We start from the raw sequence: 20,401 nt of genomic DNA on the forward strand, positions 1-20,401 counted from the left end.
CTATCATTTGTGGCCAGGTCGCTTTTGAAAAAGAGCTACATAGCTCTGTGGGCCTTACCTGGTGAAAATAAAAAAAGGTTTAGTTTTAGAGTTGTTATGTGACTCAGAATTACTGGGTAATAATGCCTGCTTTGCCCGCCCCCTAACAGCTAAGTGGCATGAGCAACCAGAGTTTGACTTTGGGTATTCGGTTCATCTGCTGAGCTCCATCCATCTCTCTGCCACGTATCACGTGTCACTTGATGGTTTGAAATATAAAACCGGAGCTGCAAACAGCCACAAAACCGATTATAAGTTCTGTGTGCAAATAATTAATTCGATGATTATCCAATTTCCTACATTGGCAGTAGTGATACGTGCGCCGCAGTACATGCTACACGCACGGCAAAAATCGCGCGTGAATCTCAATGTTTGTTGTGCACTTGAATAGTTGCTAACCACCACCCAGTGAACACTGCACACGAATTAGCGAGGAGTTGCAGCTGTAATGGAAAAATAAACAAGACTAGTAGTGATCCAACTTCAAAAAGTATTGCACTGCATTATTCAAATACTAACCTTTACATTTAATCCTCACCACATCTCACCACATTCAGTCTCAACTCTAACATTTACCCTTGCCCTGCCCCTAACACGAGCCCTCACCGTAGCCTTTAGCACAGCCGACGGCTAAATCACCCGAAATGCCATGCCCAATCTCATAGGATCTCAGAACCCAAGGTGGCCTTGCGCGTCTTTAACATTTGGACCATGTGGCCACCCCCGCTGCTCGCCACGTGTTGTAGGCGTGGAGCTGCAGGGTGTGGCCGTGGCAAAAAGGTCAAACGGTGCGTGTGCAGGAGGACCAGCGTCCGTGAGACTCACGGATCACACATTGGACTTGAGGGCGCCACCTTCTGTACGAGATCGTTTATTCCACTTCTCCGCTGCTTAACAAAGGCTGTGGGATGAGAGAAAACAGAGAGGGGGGAGTAAGTTACTATTATTATTTTAAGGTTTGATTTTAAAAGACCTAGGTCAATGGGAAATTACCTGATTAGATCACGGGACATTCACAGGCACCAAGTTAGTACATTTTAGGTGAAGCCAACCCTCACAAACAGACGTACGCATTTAGGGAATGCATCGGTGCACTGCGGATGAGATGATGTACGTGATATAACAAATGTATGACAGTCCATCACAGTCACAACCAGCGCGTATTACATTTAGGTAAGTCGAGCAATACAATTCAAATGCAACGTGGATGTATAGAGCATGGTAGATTAGTACCGCGCAGTGAAATGGTAAACGCGCAGCCATGCAACTGCTTGCCCACACCACTGCTAGCGAATGTGGCTCCACGAGTGACCTCTAGAGAGACCCTCTGAAGGATAGTTGGCCTACTTTTCCACGCTGGCCACCACACGTGACCTACAGGTCGACTTTTTTCGACCGTACACAGAACCACTGATTCACGAAGTGACACGTACATGTCCTGTGTTGAACTACAAAGACAAAGATCCCGCATTTAGCCTTCAAAGACTGTTTCGGGCAAGTGCTGTTAATGAGCACCTACTAAGGACGGCACGGCACACGAGGGGGTGGGTGGCCAGCACCACGCTACGAGTGGCGATGTTTACACATCACCATACCAGGTACTCATTTGAGGCTGAGTTGACCTGCGGAGGCACCGGGACCCAGTCAGATAACCATCCCTCTCAACCCCTTATCAGTGTCCTACCTCATTACAGACCAATTCAGACCTTATTGGTCACCCCGTGCCCCTTACATCTCAACGTTCATCCTACAAAGTTCCATCACAAGGGAGAGAAACACAAACAAATAGACACATTTTTCTTCGCCCCTATTGAAACGGCTGTACGCCGTGTGGACCTGAAAACTCAAAGTCCCTGTAACAAGCATACGGGGGCTATAAACCGTACGGGGGTTGACAGCTGTGGATGATCGTCCCACAGGCGGCGTTGGCCGGAATCGAACTCAACTCGGCGGATTTCGTAGCAGCAGCAGCAGCGCTTAACCGCCGCTCCGTTTGTGACAGGCACAGATGACAACGTGCTCACCTTAGCTCCCGAGACGAGCTCTATGTCTGCTCGGATAACCCGACGCCTGCCGGTCATAGTCGTGCCCAACTCTTATTCTCTTCGCGTTCCTCTCAGCCGAGGGATGATGAAACGGGGTTTCGAGAGCTCGCAAACGAAAGTAAATAAATACATGTCCACCACCCACCACCCCCCTCCTCTAGACACGGAGGGACAAGGCAGACAGCGCAGCGGATGAACTGGACGGTGCTCGCGTTCGAGCCGTGGCGCGGTTTACGGAGCTATCATTCCTTGATTTGACTCTCTCACACACTCCACCCACCCCTTACAATCATTTTGCACGACTATCTCCCTTCATCTCCTCCATACGACACCACCACCAACCAACCAACCACCATACGATCACCCTGCCGAGTTGGCAATGTGACGCTCACTCCATTGCACAATGTTGAAAATGTGCCGGCCGGCTGATCGCCTTGACCGTATTCCATGTAAGAGCTGTTACCCCAGCAGCCGCAGTCATGCTACGCTAAACCAAGTGTGTAATGCTTCTGTGGCACGTGATACAGAATGTACAACGTGGCACATTCAAGGCATTCGTATATGACGCCACTGTATGTGTCGGTAGCATACTCGTGGGGCACGTGAATGCATACGATACACGTGTGCGCGTGTGTATATGACACTTACAATATACACACGCGTGTGTACACACATGCGCGTGTTTATATTGCATGCGTTACACAATCTCTTGACGGAGCTGCTAATTGCTAATCACCAATTACAATTAAGCGACAAAAGCATTCGTGTTATTATGCTTAGGCATACTGACCATATGTAACAATTCAGATAGAGAGAGAGAGAACGCGATATTTTTTTAAACATTTGTCTGATGTGCGCATGGGCTACGCGCTTCAACGACGACAACCCCCAAGCTTGGATCGCAGGTGGCCACGACTCACATCGGTGGCGAACAGATGATAACCCCCCGGGTAGATCGTGAACCCAGCGTGGTGAAGTCTGCTCGGCATCTGGCAAAGTGCAGCGGTGAGCGCGCTCTGCGCTACGATGACTCCCGAGTTCGATTCCCGCTCACGGTGAGCAAGACCACCAGTGCGTAATCCTGCACCTCCCCCATAAGGTGCGGTGTTGTAAACATCGCTACTGTGGGAGACAAAGGCGGCCGGGCGTGGTGCTAGCCATCTCCCACCTCCCCCCCCCCCCACTCACAGGCGCTTGCGAATCGCGAACAGAACTTGCCCCGAAAGTCTGTTACAGGCGACACGGTCGGGGTGGGGATGGGCGCGCGATGTTTTATCTTTGGACACCTGTGATGATGAGAGATGATGAGAGAGAGAGAGATGATGAGAGAGATGATGATAGAGAGAGAGATGATGAGAGAGATGATGAGAGAGATGATGAGAGAGAGAGAGATGATGAAAGAGAGAGATGACGAGAGAGATGATGAGAGAGAGATGATGAGCGAGAGATGATGAGAGAGATGATGAGAGAGAGATGATAAGAGAGAGAGATGATGATGAGAGAGATGATGAGAGAGAGCGATGATGAGAGAGATGATGAGAGAGATGATGAGAGAGATGATGAGAGAGATGATGAGAGAGATGATGAGAGATGATGAGAGATGATGAGAGAGAGAGATGATGAGAGAGAGATGACCAACACTGACCTGTCATAACGGTAAAGAGTCCTCGCATCTTGGAGTAGCTAAGCCCTTCTCCGCTCTCCTTTTCGATCGTCATCGTCTTCGTGGCGAGCAGCTCTGCGAGGTCTTTTCGGTGTTCTGCGTGTCGGCTTTTTTTTTATTGTAGCGTAGGATGTTCAGTCGTCAATCGCTGTCAACTCTGCTTAGGTAAACTGGCTAGGCAGTCGGCGTGGGTTCCAAGCTCTCAAATTTCGCAGGCAAGCGCTGTATAGTCTATGAAAAATATCCGATGATGGGCACGAATGACATTAACGACGCAACTTCTGAGTCGCGCGAAGGTGTATTTCTAGCGGAGGGGGATGTATTTATATCTGCGCTGCAGTAAGTTTAAAAATAAAAATTAAGAAGCAAGCCGCTTTGCTATGCGAGTCGGTGGCGTGGTTCCCCCTGTTGGTGTCTTGCGCGTCTGATGTAGGAGGAGGAGCGAGTCAAGCAGCAGCAGCAGCAGCGCAGACGTCGTGGCAAGACGCGATCCGTCAATGAATGAGCCGAGGGGAGACTGCGCGGCTACAACATGAGCACGGAGAGAGAGGGGGGAGGAGAGAGAGAAGGAGGAGGATGGGTGGGTGGGTGGTGGTGGTGCTTTCCACTCGAGCTGACGTCAAGCCGGTCGAGAGGGGGTGGGGTCGGTGGAGTGTTCCGACGACGACACGCAACCTCTCCCAGCTCTCCCTCTCGCTCGCTCGCACACACATTGCCTCCCTCAGTCCCCTCCCACTCTCGCCGCTCTCTCTCTCCTCCCCTCCCTCCCCTCTCCTCCCTCCCTCCCCTCTCCTCTTCTCCCTCTCCTCCCCTCCCTCGCCTCCCCTCCCTCTCCTTCCTCCCTCCCCTCCCTCCAAATCCTCCCTCCCATCCCTCCCTCTCTCCTCCCCTCCCTCCAAATCCTCCCTCCCATCCCTCCCTCTCTCTCCTCCCTCCGTCTCCTCCCCTCCCTCCCTCCAAATCCTCCCTCCCTTTCCTCCCTCCCCTCCCAATCCTCCCATCCCTCCCTCGTATAGCATTTAACAGAATGTTGGGGCAAATGCTGTTAGCGAGCACCTATGAAGGCCTGAACGGTACACGAGCGGGATTGGGTTGGCCAGCACCTCGCCCGGCCGCCTTTGTCTCCCCAGTAGTCACGATGTTTACACACCGCACCAGGTACTCGTTTGAATTCTAGATTTGAAGCTTTCGTGACTGCAAGGAATCATCTTCTTAGGTTTTTTCGGTAAAGTCACGTAGGTAAAACATCAAAATGAATGAAAATAAAATAGGTCGACTCAGCCTTCTTGAAGGCTGAGTCGACCTAAGGGGATGCCCAGGGCCCGGTTCACATAATCGCCCGCTGGTTGTTGGCCGAGAGCGGGAATCGAACTCGGTCCGTCGGGTTCAATAGGCGCAATGGGGAGGAGGGGGGTGGGGTTGGCTGCGCTAACCACTACAACTGCCGCTCCTTCATCGCACGCAGTCCTTTTCCATCCCCTCCCCTCCCTGGACCCAACCACCCGCCCACTCGCTCCCGTCCGCAGCCTTCAGCGTGAGCAGAAACACACGTGGCGCAGTGAACGGCTCCTTTTCCGCGTGCCACGTTGACCACGATAAGCCTCCTGAATCACCGGCCCCGTTGTTCCCGTTCAATAACTAACGTCGTGCACCACAGGCCCTCTTCTGTGATGCACGCACCCGTCACACCCCCCAAGCCCCCCGATAAATCCGGCTTCGCGAGCGATCGGGAAGCACAACGCTTGCTGCCCAAACCCGTGGTTGCCCCATGGTCGTTCGCACACTTGCGCTCGCAATACAACGCAGTGCGGAGGAGAGCAGGTTCTATTACGTCTATGGGGCCGTCCATAAATGACGTCACGCACCTAGGGGGGGGGGGTCAGACATTTGTAATACATGTTTTTTTTTTCAAAATGGAAATATGGTTTGGGGGGGGGGCAGAGCTCTGTGACGTCATATTTGAGGGGGGGTCTGACTTTTTGTGACGCCGTGTGACGAGGAGGGGGCGGGGGTCAAAAATCGTCCAAAATCGCGTGACGTCATTTAGGGACGGCCCCTATCTCCCGGCTCGGAAGTTGAAGCGACGGTTGCCGATCGCTTCCGTCTCTCCGTCTCTTTCTCCCACCCGCCACCGCTTCCACTGTCCACGCATTTGGAACAAAACAAAAAGAAAGGTGGCGTGCGTGGTGGGGTATAGCGTGACGTCTGGCCAGCGTGGAAAAGTAGGCCGAACACCCTCGAGAGAGAGAGAGAGAGGGGGGGGAGGTGATCTCCAGAGCTCCCTTCTAACGGAGGCTCTTCCGTGAACAAGTAATTGCAGGGCCGCACCTTTATCCTTTGGTCGAGTGTTGACGCACACACACAAATACCTGAACCACATTCGTCATGAGCGCTGCCTTACAACAGACAAATTAATATATAATGACGCATATTGGCTGACGTTTCGGGTAACGGCCCTTCATCAGAGCATCGAGCGAGAGCAGGGAGATTGCCTTGCTGTTGGAGACCGAATGCTATACTGGGGTTTGTTCCACGGTTCACCAATGAACACTTGTAGATAGAGTGTCAATCTTTTCAGTGGACGCGAGTCTACGCATTGACTAAGAACGATGATTGTGATTCCCAGCCGTCTGTAAAATCCACTGCGAGATGAACAACGCCCCCGCGCCCCAAGTTCAGGTGTGAGGGTAGTTTGACCATACTTCACCATTCTGGTCAGTGTGGATCGGCGAAGGAGAGCCTTTTAGGACTGGTTCAGAAACGACTCACCACTGGTGTTAGCACGTGGTTTGGGAATAGAACTCAAGTTCAAGTTTATGTATTAGGTATAGCCCTGTGAGCCATTCGGCTCTTGAATCGGGTGCAACCGCAACAAACAAAAAACAAAAACATGAACAAGAAAACATCTTAAAGTGAATATGTGACTAAGTGAAAACAGAAAATCCAAGAAAAGACAGCAAAATATTGCAGAAAAAAACACCGCACACCAACGCTGTGTGCACAAATCGCTATGGGATGCAAGTCAAACAACAACAACAACCACAAGACAACAACAAGACAACAACTCACACTGCTAGTGCCCTCATCCACGATGCCACTGCCACAATGATAGTTCACAGAAGTTCTTCTTGGTTCTTTCGGTAAAGTCACGTAGAATGGAAATAATAAAATAATAAAACATATAAATAAAAACGTGATAAAATAATTCTCACGACGTTTCGTCCACAACGCAAGCAGCCGTCCTCAGGTGGAGAACAGGTCTGTCGAGAAGACAAAGTCTGAATGCCGTCCTCAGGTGGAGAACAGGTCTGTCGAGAAGACAGAGTCTGAATGAGGACGGCTGCTTGCGTTGTGGCCGAAACGTCGTGAGAATTATTTTATTACGTTTTTATTTTTATGTATTATTATTTTATTATTTCCATTCTACGTGACTTTACCGAAAGAACCAAGAAGATGAATCCCTGCAGTCACGAACGCTTTAAATCGAAATTCTTCATTGCAAGGCCCGCGGGTCACTGGCAGCCCCTGGTGCCCCCCCCCGACAAGACACAACACGTGACCCCCCCCCCCCCCATCATCATCGTAGGCTGTCAAACTCGAATGGTTTCACATGTGTGGCAGCCCACACACTCATGATGTCTTATTGGCGAAAATGCCCCCCCACCGTCCCCATGAAAATGAGTGAAGAACACTGCTTTACATCGAGTAAAATAATTATCAATTGTTCCTGAGTTAAATTATATCAATTGTTCCTGAGTTAAATTATATCAATTGTTCCTGATTTAAATGATCAATTGTTCCTGATGAACTGCATCATCAAAGGAATGATCACCCTCATGCCGTAGGCCCTTGTGATACCACAGGAGTTGTTTGCCGTGTTAATAATCCATGCCTACTGTTGCCATTTCAAAAGCTGTGACCGAGTCTGTCTCAACGACAGCAGTTACACAAAGCCCTCCACATGCACACCACGTACAAGAGGTTACATTAATTAAGAAAATATCAAGCAAAATCGTATTTTTACCATTTCCTGGCTAATTTGACCGAGAAAGTAAATGTATTATTCCGACTGCGGGAATCCAATTGAGTACATCATACTAAAATAATAAATGGTGTTCCCCTACTCAATACAGTAGTCCATAGGTCTGTGTTCTTAGGTGAAGATAAGATTATCGTTTAGCCTTCTTGGTTAAACACATCCCGTCAAATTGATAACATTTTATTTTTCGTGCTCTTAACTTTACTGGCAACTGCCAATCAATGGAAACCATCCGCTAACGTTTAACTTTTGAGCATAATTTTTGTTATATGGCGTCAAACATATATTCCTCATGTACGTGTTATGTGCACGAGAGCTTAACCGGGTTAGGGGCCGTCCATAAATGACGTCACGCGATTTTGGACGATTTTTGACCCCCCCCTCCCCTCGTCACACGGCGTCACAAAAAGTCAGACCCCCCCCCCTCAAATATGACGTCACAAAGCTCTGCCCCCCCCCCCCAAATAAAATAAAACATGCTTCAAATCGCTTTAAACTATTGTCATTGTAAGTGCGCATTTAATGTGGCGCTGCACTCTGATGTTGTAGGAGAAAACATTTATTAAAAAGTCTATTTAATTAAGTAGAACGTGTTGTCTATATTTATTTAAAGTTGCGCAATTTGATGTGACGTCACATTTCTCAACCCCCCCCCCCCCTCGTCACACATCGGCCCCTTAACAGTTGTCTAATGCGATGGTCACGTAACTGACCCATTGACTCATTGTTAAATATACAAGTTCCGGGATTGCGTGAAGGAAAAAACAACAGTTTGCCCAACAACTTTTCGTTGTTGATTGTATTTGTGAATTCATGACCAAGGCCTCCCAAGGCCTCCCACACCACCCCCCCCCCCAAGGCGCCCACAGTCGGTGTGCTAATCCCTGTTTGGACATCGCTTGTGATGTCACCAAAGACGTGCTAATGTCTATTTCAAAACCGTGACCTCTCTCTTTCTCTCGCTGACGGCTGCGTGTGCGCATTTCCGTTTGACAGGTGTAGAATCTTAGGAATTAAAAGGCTGAAGTGAACTTAAGCCGTAGGCCTCAATGACCCCCCACCCCCTTCAATTGTTTGACATTTGTAGGGGCAAAAAAGGTCACAGCAGGCTGTAAGTAGATTTTGTAGAGCATTAGTCTGTTGGCCTCATCTGAGTCAACTTAGCTTATTTTAGGCCGAGTCCAGGTCAGACTCAAGGGCCCATATCAAGTTTCAAGTTGATTTTGTTAAACCAGGTGAGAACTCACGAGATCAGGATGAGTCTCGTTTGCACGAGTGACTTGGGGGCACGAGTCTGCCAGTAAGAGGGGTTGATGAATGCTGCCGTTGTGTGTTACACTGCCAATTGAGTCATTAGCGGGCAATTTTCTAATTTGGCCAATTTGGACCCTGACCACCTCCAGAACACAATGGCCTACTCGAGCGAATGACGTGGGCGAGTCTTTACCGTCCACTGTAAAACAGACGCCGCGTATTATTACGGCTATTTCACTCGAGGTAATAACCATAATAATGGCTCTGCCTGGGTGGTCGGTTGGAGCTTTTGACTCAGAATTGAAAAAAATGTGTCGAAGACAAGCCCACGTTCGCGGGTCGAGTCGTGAACGCTGCTTGTGGGGGAAGTCGGCAGAGGTTGCCTTATGGAAGAGACTCCTCACCGCCACGGAAAAGTGGACTCGCCACCACTGACCGGTTCAGGGCCGCCAACGTAGATGCTTGCAGAAGGAAGGCACATTCATTTTTTTTTTACACTTAAACGATCACGGAATTGACCAAAGGTGAACTCTCCACCACTGACCGGTTCAGGGCCGCCAACGTAGATGCTTGCAGGAGGAAGGCATATTCATTCTTTTTTAATACTTAAACGATCACGGAATTGACCAAAGGTGACCTCTCCACCATTGACCGGTTCAGGGTCGCCAACACAGATGCTTGCAGAAGGAAGGCACATTCATTTTTTTTTACACTTAAACGATCACGGATTTGAATAAACATCCCCAATGCAGGGCCCTCTTGAGGGCGAAAGAGTCTTGAGACTCAGTAAGGGTTATCTAGATAAATGGCATTATTATAGCGTGTATTATTATTATGATTTACTTTTTATGGAAGGGGATTTCACATGGGCGGTAGATGTTGGTTAAGATCACAGAGTCTGTGGCTCTGCACGCTCATCTGCACACACACTCATTCTATGTACGCACGTAAGCAACAGCTCTCCAGCTCGCTGCCTCCCTCCCTCCCACGCGATCATACCGGAACATTCCACAAACAAACCCCACTGCGTGTTTGACAAACATGTGTTGCGTTTTGAACAAACACTCGTCGCTAAACAATCATTTTCCCTTTTTGCAGGAGAGAAGATGCCGCAAATTAATAACACGTATGAGTAAAATATAATCACCATGCCAGGCATGTATGCTTGGAAATTCACTGACAGATACAAACCCCCACTCACCACACCCATCATTAACAGCGCTTCGTAGCAGAAAATGTATAATAGGCTGACATTTCGGGCAATGATCCTACTTCAGCACAAAATAAATAAGCAAAATAATCGCCTTCCATCACATGTCTGTCCAATCCACGCAAACATGTGTGTGTGTGTTTTTAATACATCCCATCAGCCACACACACACGGCCTTCTGGGAGCGCGTGATTTCAGCAGCGTTGGTTTATTCAACACAAACAAAAACTCTGGGCCGGTTTACGCATTTCGTGTCTCATCAGCAGAGCCACGCGTCATAGGTGGAGTTCCACTTCTATATTTGGGGGGGAGGGGGGGCAGCGGTTCGCTTTGTCCCTCACATTAGAAATCGCGGGTGCATGTAATTAATAATTATTTACATCTTAATTGTAAACTCCTGAAAATACATTTATAAATAGGTTCAGTTTCGGGGGGGGGGGGGCATTGCCCACCCCGTGCCCCCCCCCCCACGCCAACTTCGCCCATGGGCAGCCTTGTTTGAACCAATACTGGTGACCTGCTTCTTCCATACTGCAAGGCGACATTTTGCAATGCTATGTCTGTGTGGATATCGAGGATATTAAGCCATTCGATTGCCTCTGTGGGGGCTCAGTGGTCGCCGGGGATATTGCCCGCTCATCGGCGGTGCAGGGGGCAGTTTGGGATCATGTGGGTGCCACGATGGCGAGATGTTAACTACCTCGCCTGGTATACAGAAGGTCCTGGGTTCAATCCCGACCTGACGCCTGCTGTGTATTTGGAGTTTGCGATTCTCCCTCGCCGTGGTCGCGTGGATTTTTCTCCGGGTTCTTTTCTAGGGGTTTCCTCCACATTTAGAATCAACGTCACGCGTTTCGAGTATTTGGCCGCTATACATTTTGACATGATCAGCCGCTTCGCTGCATTGTCATATGTGGCCAGGTCGCTTTAATGGGCTTTACCTGGTAAAATAAAATAGTAAAATAAAAATAGTTTATTTTATTTTTTATGTCACCGATCGATCAATCCAAGATTTGTAACGCGCCATATTCTGCCCAAAGCTGATATGGAAGTTAGGATGGCAATCGAGAAAATGTTGAACTAAAATTAAACTCAACAGAAGAGAAAATAAATGTTTTCAGTCCGGTCATAAGAGCACAGATTGTCACAGTTGAGCGGAATTTATTTGGCAGAGGCTGTTCCAGACCACGTGGGTTGCAGATGAACACCACCGTTCTGCTGTCCTAAGGGACCGTCCATAAATGACGTCACGCGATTTAGGACGATTTTTTACCCCCCCTCCCCTCGTCACACGGCGTCACAAAAAGTCAGACCCCCATCAAATATGACGTACAAAGCTCTGCCCCCCCCCCCCCCAAATAAAAAATGCTTCAAATCGCTTTAAACTATTGTCATTGTAGTGCGTATTTAATGTGCCGCTGCACTCTGATGTTGTAGGAGAAAACATTTATTAAAACGTCTATTTAATTAAGTACAACGTGTTGTCTATATTTATTTAAAGTTGCGCATTTTGATGTGACGTCACATTTCTCAACCACCCTCCCCCCTCGTCACAAATTGTCACAAATGTCTGCCCCCTCCCCCCCTAGGTGCGTGACGTCATTTATGGACGGCCCCTAAGCTGAGTGGCTCTCACACGCAGCAGGTCCACGGCAGATGAGCGTAGGTGTCGTGATGGTACAGATAGGTGGATGGCGTCGCTCAGGTTAGGTGACCGGTTGTCTTTGCTATGAAAGTGAGTCCTGCACTGCGACCTTGAACTGGACTCTGTCATGCACACGTGGCCAGTGCAGCTCACCAGACGTTGGGGCCAGGCACACGACTCTGGCGAGGGTGTTGTGGGGATGATCTGGCTCTGGTGACCGCAGTCACATTGCTGTGAACTGCCAGATGTGTAGAGGCAAGGGCCCTCTCTGTTGGAATTACAAGTTGGAGCGAGGGCAGAGAGATGGGCTGACTTGCAGCTGAGACATTTCACTTTACATTGGGGCCTCTGGGGAAGGTTTATGAATGGACCGTCTTAAGGATTGAATTTACATGTGAGCAGTTATATTGAATAAACTTTCATTAATAAACCCATAACAAAAATACATACACGTATTCACTCATATACATTACAAGTAAAACTCTATTGCGTTCTGATTAATATGTATGAATATAACCAGTGGACGCGCGAGGCATGAGCGAACTAATCACAAGCCTAGGGCCCCAAGAAACTCAAGCGACCTCAGATTCATAAAAAAATAGAGGCGAGCCAAATATCAGCTCGAATTCAGGTCCTAATGATCATAACAAGCTAATTAGCGTGCGGAAGGCAATCCATCTTTCTCATCTATATCGTTCCACGATCTCTCGTTCAACTAACTTAATCTGTCTACACCTATCTCATTTCACTGCGTCTCCATCGTAGTCTGTATCTCCCCACTCTCATCTCGCTGCACCTCTATCGCTTGCCTACATCTCTTCTGTTTTCTCACGAGGAGTTTGTAATCGATAGGAAGGGGCGAGGGGAATAGCGTGGTGGGATGTGGTGGGATGGGAGTGGGGCGAGGGGGCGTAAGAGGTTTGGGTGGCCCAAATGAATTCCTGTTTAGGACCTCAAAGCCAGCATCAACAATGATTGCACCACAAGGGAAACCTCACTGAGCCGAGATATTCATTTTCAAGGTTATTTGTTGCCAACGGAAATGTCTGTGTATAGTCTTTGAGATAATTGGAATAATTACCTGGAGAAAACCCACGCAAATCTGAGCACGTCTTAGAATGCTGTCTCAAAATTGTAAACATTCTTCACGTAATGCATTCATGAGTAAGCAGTCGTGCTTATTTTCAGCCGGAGCAGTCCAGAAGGAATGCTGTTCTGGGAATAATTTATTTGGCAACCAGCCACATCCATCGCAGCTAATCATCACGACGGTTATCGTGTCCTCACATGCATTGTATGAATACTGGGTAACAATGCCATGTGATTGTTATGGATAAGCCATACCTCGTAAAATATTGTTTTACTGGTAGGAACCTCCTGGTTACACCAGCCCACAGGGGATTATTGTGTCCGTCATGCAGAGAGGGGCTGGGTGGGGAGGGAGGGGCTGGGTGGGGAGGGGAGGGTCGGGAGGGGCTGGGTGGGGAGGGTGGGGCTGGGTGGGGAGGGTGGGGCTGGGTGGGGGGTGGGAGGGGAGGGGCTGGTCACCCCGTGGTGCCCTTATACAACTCAACGTTTAACCTACTCACGCCAGCTTGTGCCCGCCCTCACAGTCGGGCATATTTGCGGAATACACCACGCCGCCGTTGACCCTGGCCATTGACCGAGCAACCCAACGTTCCTACCAGCTCCCTCCGCAGGAATGCGTTTTACGGCAAAGCCTGGCGCCGACAATATCGAGTTGAGAAATCAAGTCCTGGGTGTGATATAACGCGAGAGCCTGCCCTTTCCACACGTGTTGCCTCTCAGCACTCGACGCGACTTAACGGGTGCTAATGAATGATTGAACCCCGACGCTATTAAAATTTCAACACAGTGGCACAACCTCCGTATTGCGACGTGGAAAACAGCTTTGGTTAAATTCCACTCCTCCTCTGATGCAACGGGTTATAATCCATGCTCGCGTGTACCGTTTGCCGATGCGAATGTTTTAAATAAAGCTTACTTTAAAAAAACGTGACGTTTTAGAAAATTAAATGGGGGTCACGAGACATCTTGAACACTCAGTAAAACACATTTGTTTTTCTCTCTTTCTATATATATTTCGAAACTAATTTCTTCACAACTGCTTTTTGTGTTTAGTTTGCCGTCCTTTGCCGTCCTTCCCCCACACCTCCGATTAGCGTACGGTGTGAAAGAGTTTCACCATGCAAACTTAATTAACGGCACAGAGGGCTCTGGTGAGAACTGGACAGGTCTGTCATTCACTTTACGTTTCGTGGCGAGGCTCAGTTGTTGCACTGGGCTTGTCCAGCTGTCTGGTTTTTTGTAAAATTTTCTCATATCCAATTGTAAAGGTCATATATGCTTCAATACATCTCAAATATTGGTTTCTAATAATTGGGACCCACACTGTTTTGGAATAGCTAACGCAAAATCTGAAAATTGACCCAAGGTGGTTTTTGTACGGCTTAGGGTTCACACGAAGCCTGCGATAATTCCCATGCTGATATTGGGACTTTGGATCAGGAAGCGTGTTAACAAGAAGCCGTGAACGTGAAGCCATCGCTTTGTTTTCGAAGAAGCAATGAGCAGGCCGCCTGCTTTCACAAGCAATGCCCTCTGGGTTTCCCCTGTAGTGTAGGGCATTCTTCGCGAGTTCTAGCTCAGTCTTCTTGGTTCTTTCGGTAAAGTCACGTAGAAGGGAAGTAATAAAGTAATAAAAATAAAACATAATAAAAATAAAACATAATAAAATATTATTTTATTACTTCCCTTCTACGTGACTTTACCGAAAGGACCAAGAAGATGAATCCCTGCAGTCACGAAAGCTTTAAATCGAAATTCTAGCTCAGTGTCGAGTGGTACATTGCTTTGCCCTTGATTGCCCAGGAAAGCTTCGCTTGGTGTCATGGAACTCTTTCAGGTGGGCCCTGCCTATTGTTTTTAAACAATAAATGGGGCGATGATTGTTATGGATAATCCCGATTTTGTATTTTTTTTTACAATAACCCTCCACCACTCGACAGAGCCAATCAAATCAAGTAGTCAGGTGGGGGCAAATATGCCGACTGATTCGTTTTTTTTGTCTCTTCAGCAGAACCGGAGGAGGAGGATGATGAGAGTTGAGAAGCAAGCACAACTTTTAGACACTTTTATTCTACGACGTTTCGCTGTGGATTAGCTATTAACAAGAGCTCAGCTCTCGTGTGAATTTGTCGGCAGCGTTAATTTGCAGAACAAAAAAAAAACGTTTCCCATCGGTGCATGTTTTCCGCAACTGCAGCTTCGAACGCACAGATTTTTTAAATTTACAAACACGGCTAAAGCATTGTACGCAGCGCAATAGGCTTCTAAAACCACCGCTGTCGATATGCGTTCACCGTTGTGACGTACAGCTCTCCAATGGCGCGTGTCCGCGTTGGTAGTGACGTCCGACGTTCCGCTGCACGGTGCCGGGCGCTTCTCCAGGAGCCGGACCTTACTCAGCAACTGAAGCTCCCGGCACGTGAAGTGGAACGTCGGACTTCGTGCCGAACAACGACGGAAACGCGTCGGAGAGGCGAGAGCACCGGCAAGTGTAACGGGGCATACTCTCTTCAATTGAAATACAAATGCGGCGTGGCCTCATGCCTCGTCGGAACACGCTGTGCAGAAACAATGGGCCGCGTTCACTCGACAGCGAGTCGTCGGCAGAGGGGAGAGGACAGGTCTTACGTCTCTTCTTCTTGGTTCTTTCGGTAAAGTCAATTAGAAGGGAAGTAATAAAATAATAAAAATAAAATAATTCTCACGACGTTTCGGCTACAACGCAAGCAGCCGTCTTCAGGTGTAGCCGAAACGTCGTGAGAATTTTTTTTTTTTATTACTTCCCTTCTACGTGACTTTACCGAAAGAACCAAGAAGATGAATCCCTGCAGTCACGAAAGCTTTAAATCGAAAGTCTTACGTCTCGTTCGTCCGAAGGTCACCTTGATCCACACGGCAGTTACACCGTGTGTGCTGTCAGCACAGGTGAAGAGGTGAAGCGGCGAGGGGGGAGGAGGGTGGAGGAGGAGGGGGGGAGGAGCGGGGGGGGGTGTCGGGGTCAGGACCAGTCCAGATGTCACTAGCCACTTTGACCAACGACGGTGGAGTCGAACTCGACCCAGCGGCTTACCCAGCGGCGTGCGCTAACCACGACAGCAGGCCGACCGGTGCCTCCACCGCAGTACAAACAACGACGAACAGCGACGTCGGGTCCGTGTCGTCGTTTCCACCGGGGCGGTTGAAGCCACGGGACGAACCTCTCAGTCGCGGTATGGGTGAGCTGGTGGCGTGGGTGGTGGTGGTGGGTGGTGGTGGTGTCGTTGGGTGAGGTGGGGGGGTGGTGGTGGTGTAGTTGGGTGAGGTGGGGTGGTGGGTGGTGGTGGCGTTGGGTGAGGTGGGGGGGGTGGTGGTGTCGTTGGGTGAGGTGGGGGGGGTGGTGGGTGGTGCTGGTGTCGTTGGGTGAGGTGGGGGGGGGTGGTGGTGGGTGGTGCTGGTGTCGTTGGGTGAGGTGATGGGGGGGGGGTGGTGGTGTCGTTGGGTGAGGTGGGTGGTGGTGGTGTCGTTGGGTGAGGTGGGTGGTGGTGGGTGGTGGTGGTGGCGTTGGGTGAGGTGGGGGGGTGGTGGGTGGTGGTGTCGTTGGGTGAGTTGGCGGCGTGGGGGGGTGGTGAGGTGTCGTTGCGTGAGCGAGCTCGGGGTACCTACATGGGCTGAGCGCTCGAGGTGCCGCGTCCGCCTGCATCGGGACGGTGCCGACGTCTCCGTCGCCGTCTCTGCCGCGTGCCGAGTGAAGGCTCCGTGCGCTCGAGCCGCGCCGCCGTCAAGAGTTGCGGGGCGCACGCGCGGGCGCGAGCGATGAACCGTGGCACGGCGTTAACCGCGGGGTCATACAACGCGCCACGGTCAGAGCCGCGTTGCCTATTAACCCGCAAGCTTCGCGAGAAGATTTGGCAACGCGTTACGCGAAAAATAGTGCGATCGCAGCCATGTGACCCCCCCCCCCACCACCAAACTGTGGTGAACCCGCAGGGGCACTTGGGAGATGCACAGAGATGCATTAGAGACAAGCCACAGTTGTGATATTGTGGCCATGCATCTCGCGAATATTTACCAAATTGTAAACCACTGTACGCCTCTGTTCATTCGACAGAGGAACAGCAAACCTGCACAAACTCCTCTCTCCTGAAGCCCTTTCAGGGCAGAGCAGACCTCGTACGTTGACATTTAGTGCCTGAACCTATTGCTGTCTTGCGCAAGACTATCCGAGTGTAATACGCAAAGTTTTGTAGGCGTATAATTCCCTTAACTTTGTACCCATTACACAAAAAAAATGAACTCGCTCGTAACTTTGGGCATGCTATAAATTGGCTCATTTTCAGCCCAACAAACCAGGCCGGTTGGGGAGACAGGCAGGCAGAGGGCAAAGCTAATGACTCGGGGAGGCTTCTCGTCAATTGTTTGGGTTTGTGGTTGTTTCGATTTTAATAATTGATTTTGCTGTTGGAGTCTGACCACAAGCTGGCTCCGTCCTGTTTGCTGCCGGCGCCCGAGGGGGGAAGCAGAGAGGAGTGGGGGGTGACGCCTTTCAGCGTCTGGGGGATTTACGCCCACATCCCGTGAGATGGGAGACGCAGACGAAGCAGCAGCCCCCTCGCAGCATTGTTTGTCTATATATACACACACGCGCAGTGCAGTCACTTCTTAGAACAATGGGCTGGAGCGGTGGGGCATTGGTTAGCACACTGCACTGTGGAGCACCCTCCCCCCACCTTGCTCGTCTTTCACCCGCTCCCTCGACACTTGAACAACCCAACTTAATTATCAATCAGCCAAGGTGAAGTATGGCGAAGGAAAAAACCCACGGGTCCAAGAACACATTCCTGCGGAGGGAGCTGGTAGGAACGTTGGGTTGCTCGGTCAATGGCCAGGGTCAACGGCCAGGGCGTGGTGTATTCCACAAATATGCCCGACTGTGAGGGCGGGCACAAGCCGGCGTGAGTAGGTTAAACGTCGAGTTTTATCAGGGCACCACGGGGTGACCAGCCCCTCCCCACCCAGCCCTACCCCTCCCATCCCCCACTCAGCCCCACCCTCCCCACCCAGCCCCTCCCCACCCAGCCCCTCCCCACCCAGCCCCACCCCTCCCATCCCCCACCCAGCCCACCGTCCCCACCCAGCTCCTCCCCATCCAGCCCCTCCCCACCCAGTCCCACCCAGCCTCACCGTCCCCACCTAGACCCATCCCCCTCTCCCCACCCAGCCCCTCCCTACCCTCCCCACCCAGCCCATCCCTCCCCACCCAGCCCCTCGTGCACGACGGACGGACACAATAATCCGCTGTGGGCTGGTGTAACCAGGAGGTTCCTACCAGGTCATCTTGGTCTACACAACCGCTGTAAAGTTTGGCCGTCAATTATTATGATGATTATTATTAGTAGACAATGGGGGGTTGACTCAGCCCATCATCCTTCCGGGGTTGATAAAATATATACCGAATTGTGGAAAAGTCAACAGTAGTTATACCTATGGATAAAATAGATGCTTAAAAAGAGTAGTTTTACTGAAAGATTTGAGAACATTCCATGATGGAGTGGTGGCTTGTTGGTTAACGTAATGCGCCAGGAACCCTGCAAACCTGAGTTGGATGCCCGAGCACGGCTAATATCGATGGCAATTTGATATCGAAACCGGTCCTGCCCCCACCCCACCCCGCCACTCCAACCTGCACTCACCAGAATGGTGAAGTATGGTCAAACAATCCCCATAACCAACACGTAGGGCACAGGGAGGGTCTTCATCTAGCAGTGGATGGACAAAGAGCTGTTCGGTTAGTAATCCACAATGACCTATAACGAACGTTCATTTTGTACAGACAACAACACTTTTTGACCTCACGTGTTCACTAGTACTGTGATAGTGACCTCACGTGTACACTAGTACTGTGATAGTGACGTCACGTGTTCACTAGTACTGTGATAGTGACGTCACGTGTACACTAGTACTGTGATAGTGACGTCACGTGTTCACTAGTACTGTTATAATGACGTCACGTGTTTATTAGTACTGTGATAGTGACGTCACGTGTTCACTAGTACTGTGATAGTGACGTCACGTGCTCACTAGCACCGCTATAGAGACGTCACGTGCTAGGCACGAGGTGGACGATTCCATCGTCGGATCGTCAGAGATGCTGGTGACTTGGCGAGAAAGAGTCCGTCGTCCATCAGTGGACACACCATGGCCGATGATGACAACGAGCAAGAGTGGTTTAAACGTCCCAGGGAGTCATCAGAAACGATGTAGTTGGGTCATCCCCCCCCCCCACCACCACCACCTCCCATCTTTAGACACAGACCACTTCCCCCCTCCATCGCAGCTTAAATAGTCGCTCCAAGCCTGGAGTGTGTCATTCAGACTCTGTCTCCCCGACAGACCTGCTCTCCACCTGAGGGACGGCTGCTTGCGTTGTGGCCGAAACGTCGTGAGAATTATTTTATTATGTTTTATTTTTATTATTTTATGTTTTATTTTTATTATTTTATTATTTCCATTCTACGTGACTTTACCGAAAGAACCAAGAAGACAGACCACTACTTTACATTCGCTGCACCGTCGTTGCAAGCGCGTCGCTCATTCATCGCGCGCTCATTTTTCTTTATCCCTTCCAGCCTTTCGCGGCTGCCCTCTTTGCGCTCGGGTGCCCTCGTGAATAGTTTGGGGACGTTATCTTCGTCGGGCGGAGCGTCTACCAAGATCCTCAGAATAATCTCCACCCCCCCCAACTCCCCTCCGTGTTGAAATAATATTTCGACATATGAGTTTATGAGTTCGCAAGAGCGTACGCGCTGTTTCCAAGAAACTGATGTTATCTTGGACGTCCCAAGCAGCCACCCTTCTTCATCATCATCACAAGCACATTCACCATCCTTATCAATGTCATGGCCCAGCTACCGTGGCCCGCGTGCCTCACGTGCAAAGCACGCGCAGGCCGCGTGCCACTCGCTCTGTCCCTTCATTCTGAACGGCCTGGCCGTCGTCCCATTCACAAAAAAAAATGAAATAAAGAAACGGAGCCCCGAGCCAAAATTCGGGGCCGCGTTACAAATCCTGCCTCTCACCCCCCCGCCCCTCCCCCCGCCAAGTTTGAACGATGGGATGTTGCGCAATGGTGCTGGTGTGACGCGTTTCCCGGGAGCCGAGCTTCTTCCGACGGTGGCGTGAGAACGTCGTGGCGAGAGCCGGCGTGCTGATGGTGGGACCCTTGGTGTCAATGATCAGAATCATCAGAATACGTGGGGAGCGGTGGCGCGGCGGTTAGCGAGCCCGGCGCGCTACGGAACCCCAGAAACCCGAGTTCGAGACCCGGCCGCGGCTATCATCAATGGAGAGTGATAGCGCGGTCCTGGGGCATTCCCTAGGTCGACTCGGCCTTCAATGAGTGTCTGGCGCAAGTACGTAGACATCGGCACGGTGGATGCAA

General features: G+C 50.2%; 1 protein-coding gene across 4 annotated transcripts in view; it reads right to left on the reverse strand.

Annotated features, from left to right (window-relative positions):
* LOC144724968 (serine/threonine-protein kinase Sgk1-like) overlaps window positions 1-20,401 on the reverse strand; it is a 41,146-nt gene that overhangs the window by 17,466 nt on the left and 3,279 nt on the right. The window contains exons 1-2 of one of the 4 annotated variants that reach the window (XM_078604333.1): window positions 16,627-16,691; window positions 865-940 (exon numbers count right to left, since the gene is read on the reverse strand). In XM_078604333.1, the coding sequence (XP_078460459.1) occupies window positions 865-940; window positions 16,627-16,663 (113 nt within the window). In that variant the 5' untranslated portion in view covers window positions 16,664-16,691. Of the gene's footprint in view, window positions 1-864; window positions 941-2,063; window positions 2,315-3,729; window positions 4,376-16,626; window positions 16,692-20,401 lie in introns of those variants that run through there. The other 3 variants (XM_078604332.1, XM_078604335.1, XM_078604334.1) reach the window with 3 other exon arrangements.

Source organism: Lampetra planeri, chromosome 22 (genome assembly GCF_965212315.1).
Source record: "Lampetra planeri chromosome 22, kcLamPlan1.2.h2, whole genome shotgun sequence".
NCBI lineage: Eukaryota > Metazoa > Chordata > Hyperoartia > Petromyzontiformes > Petromyzontidae > Lampetra > Lampetra planeri.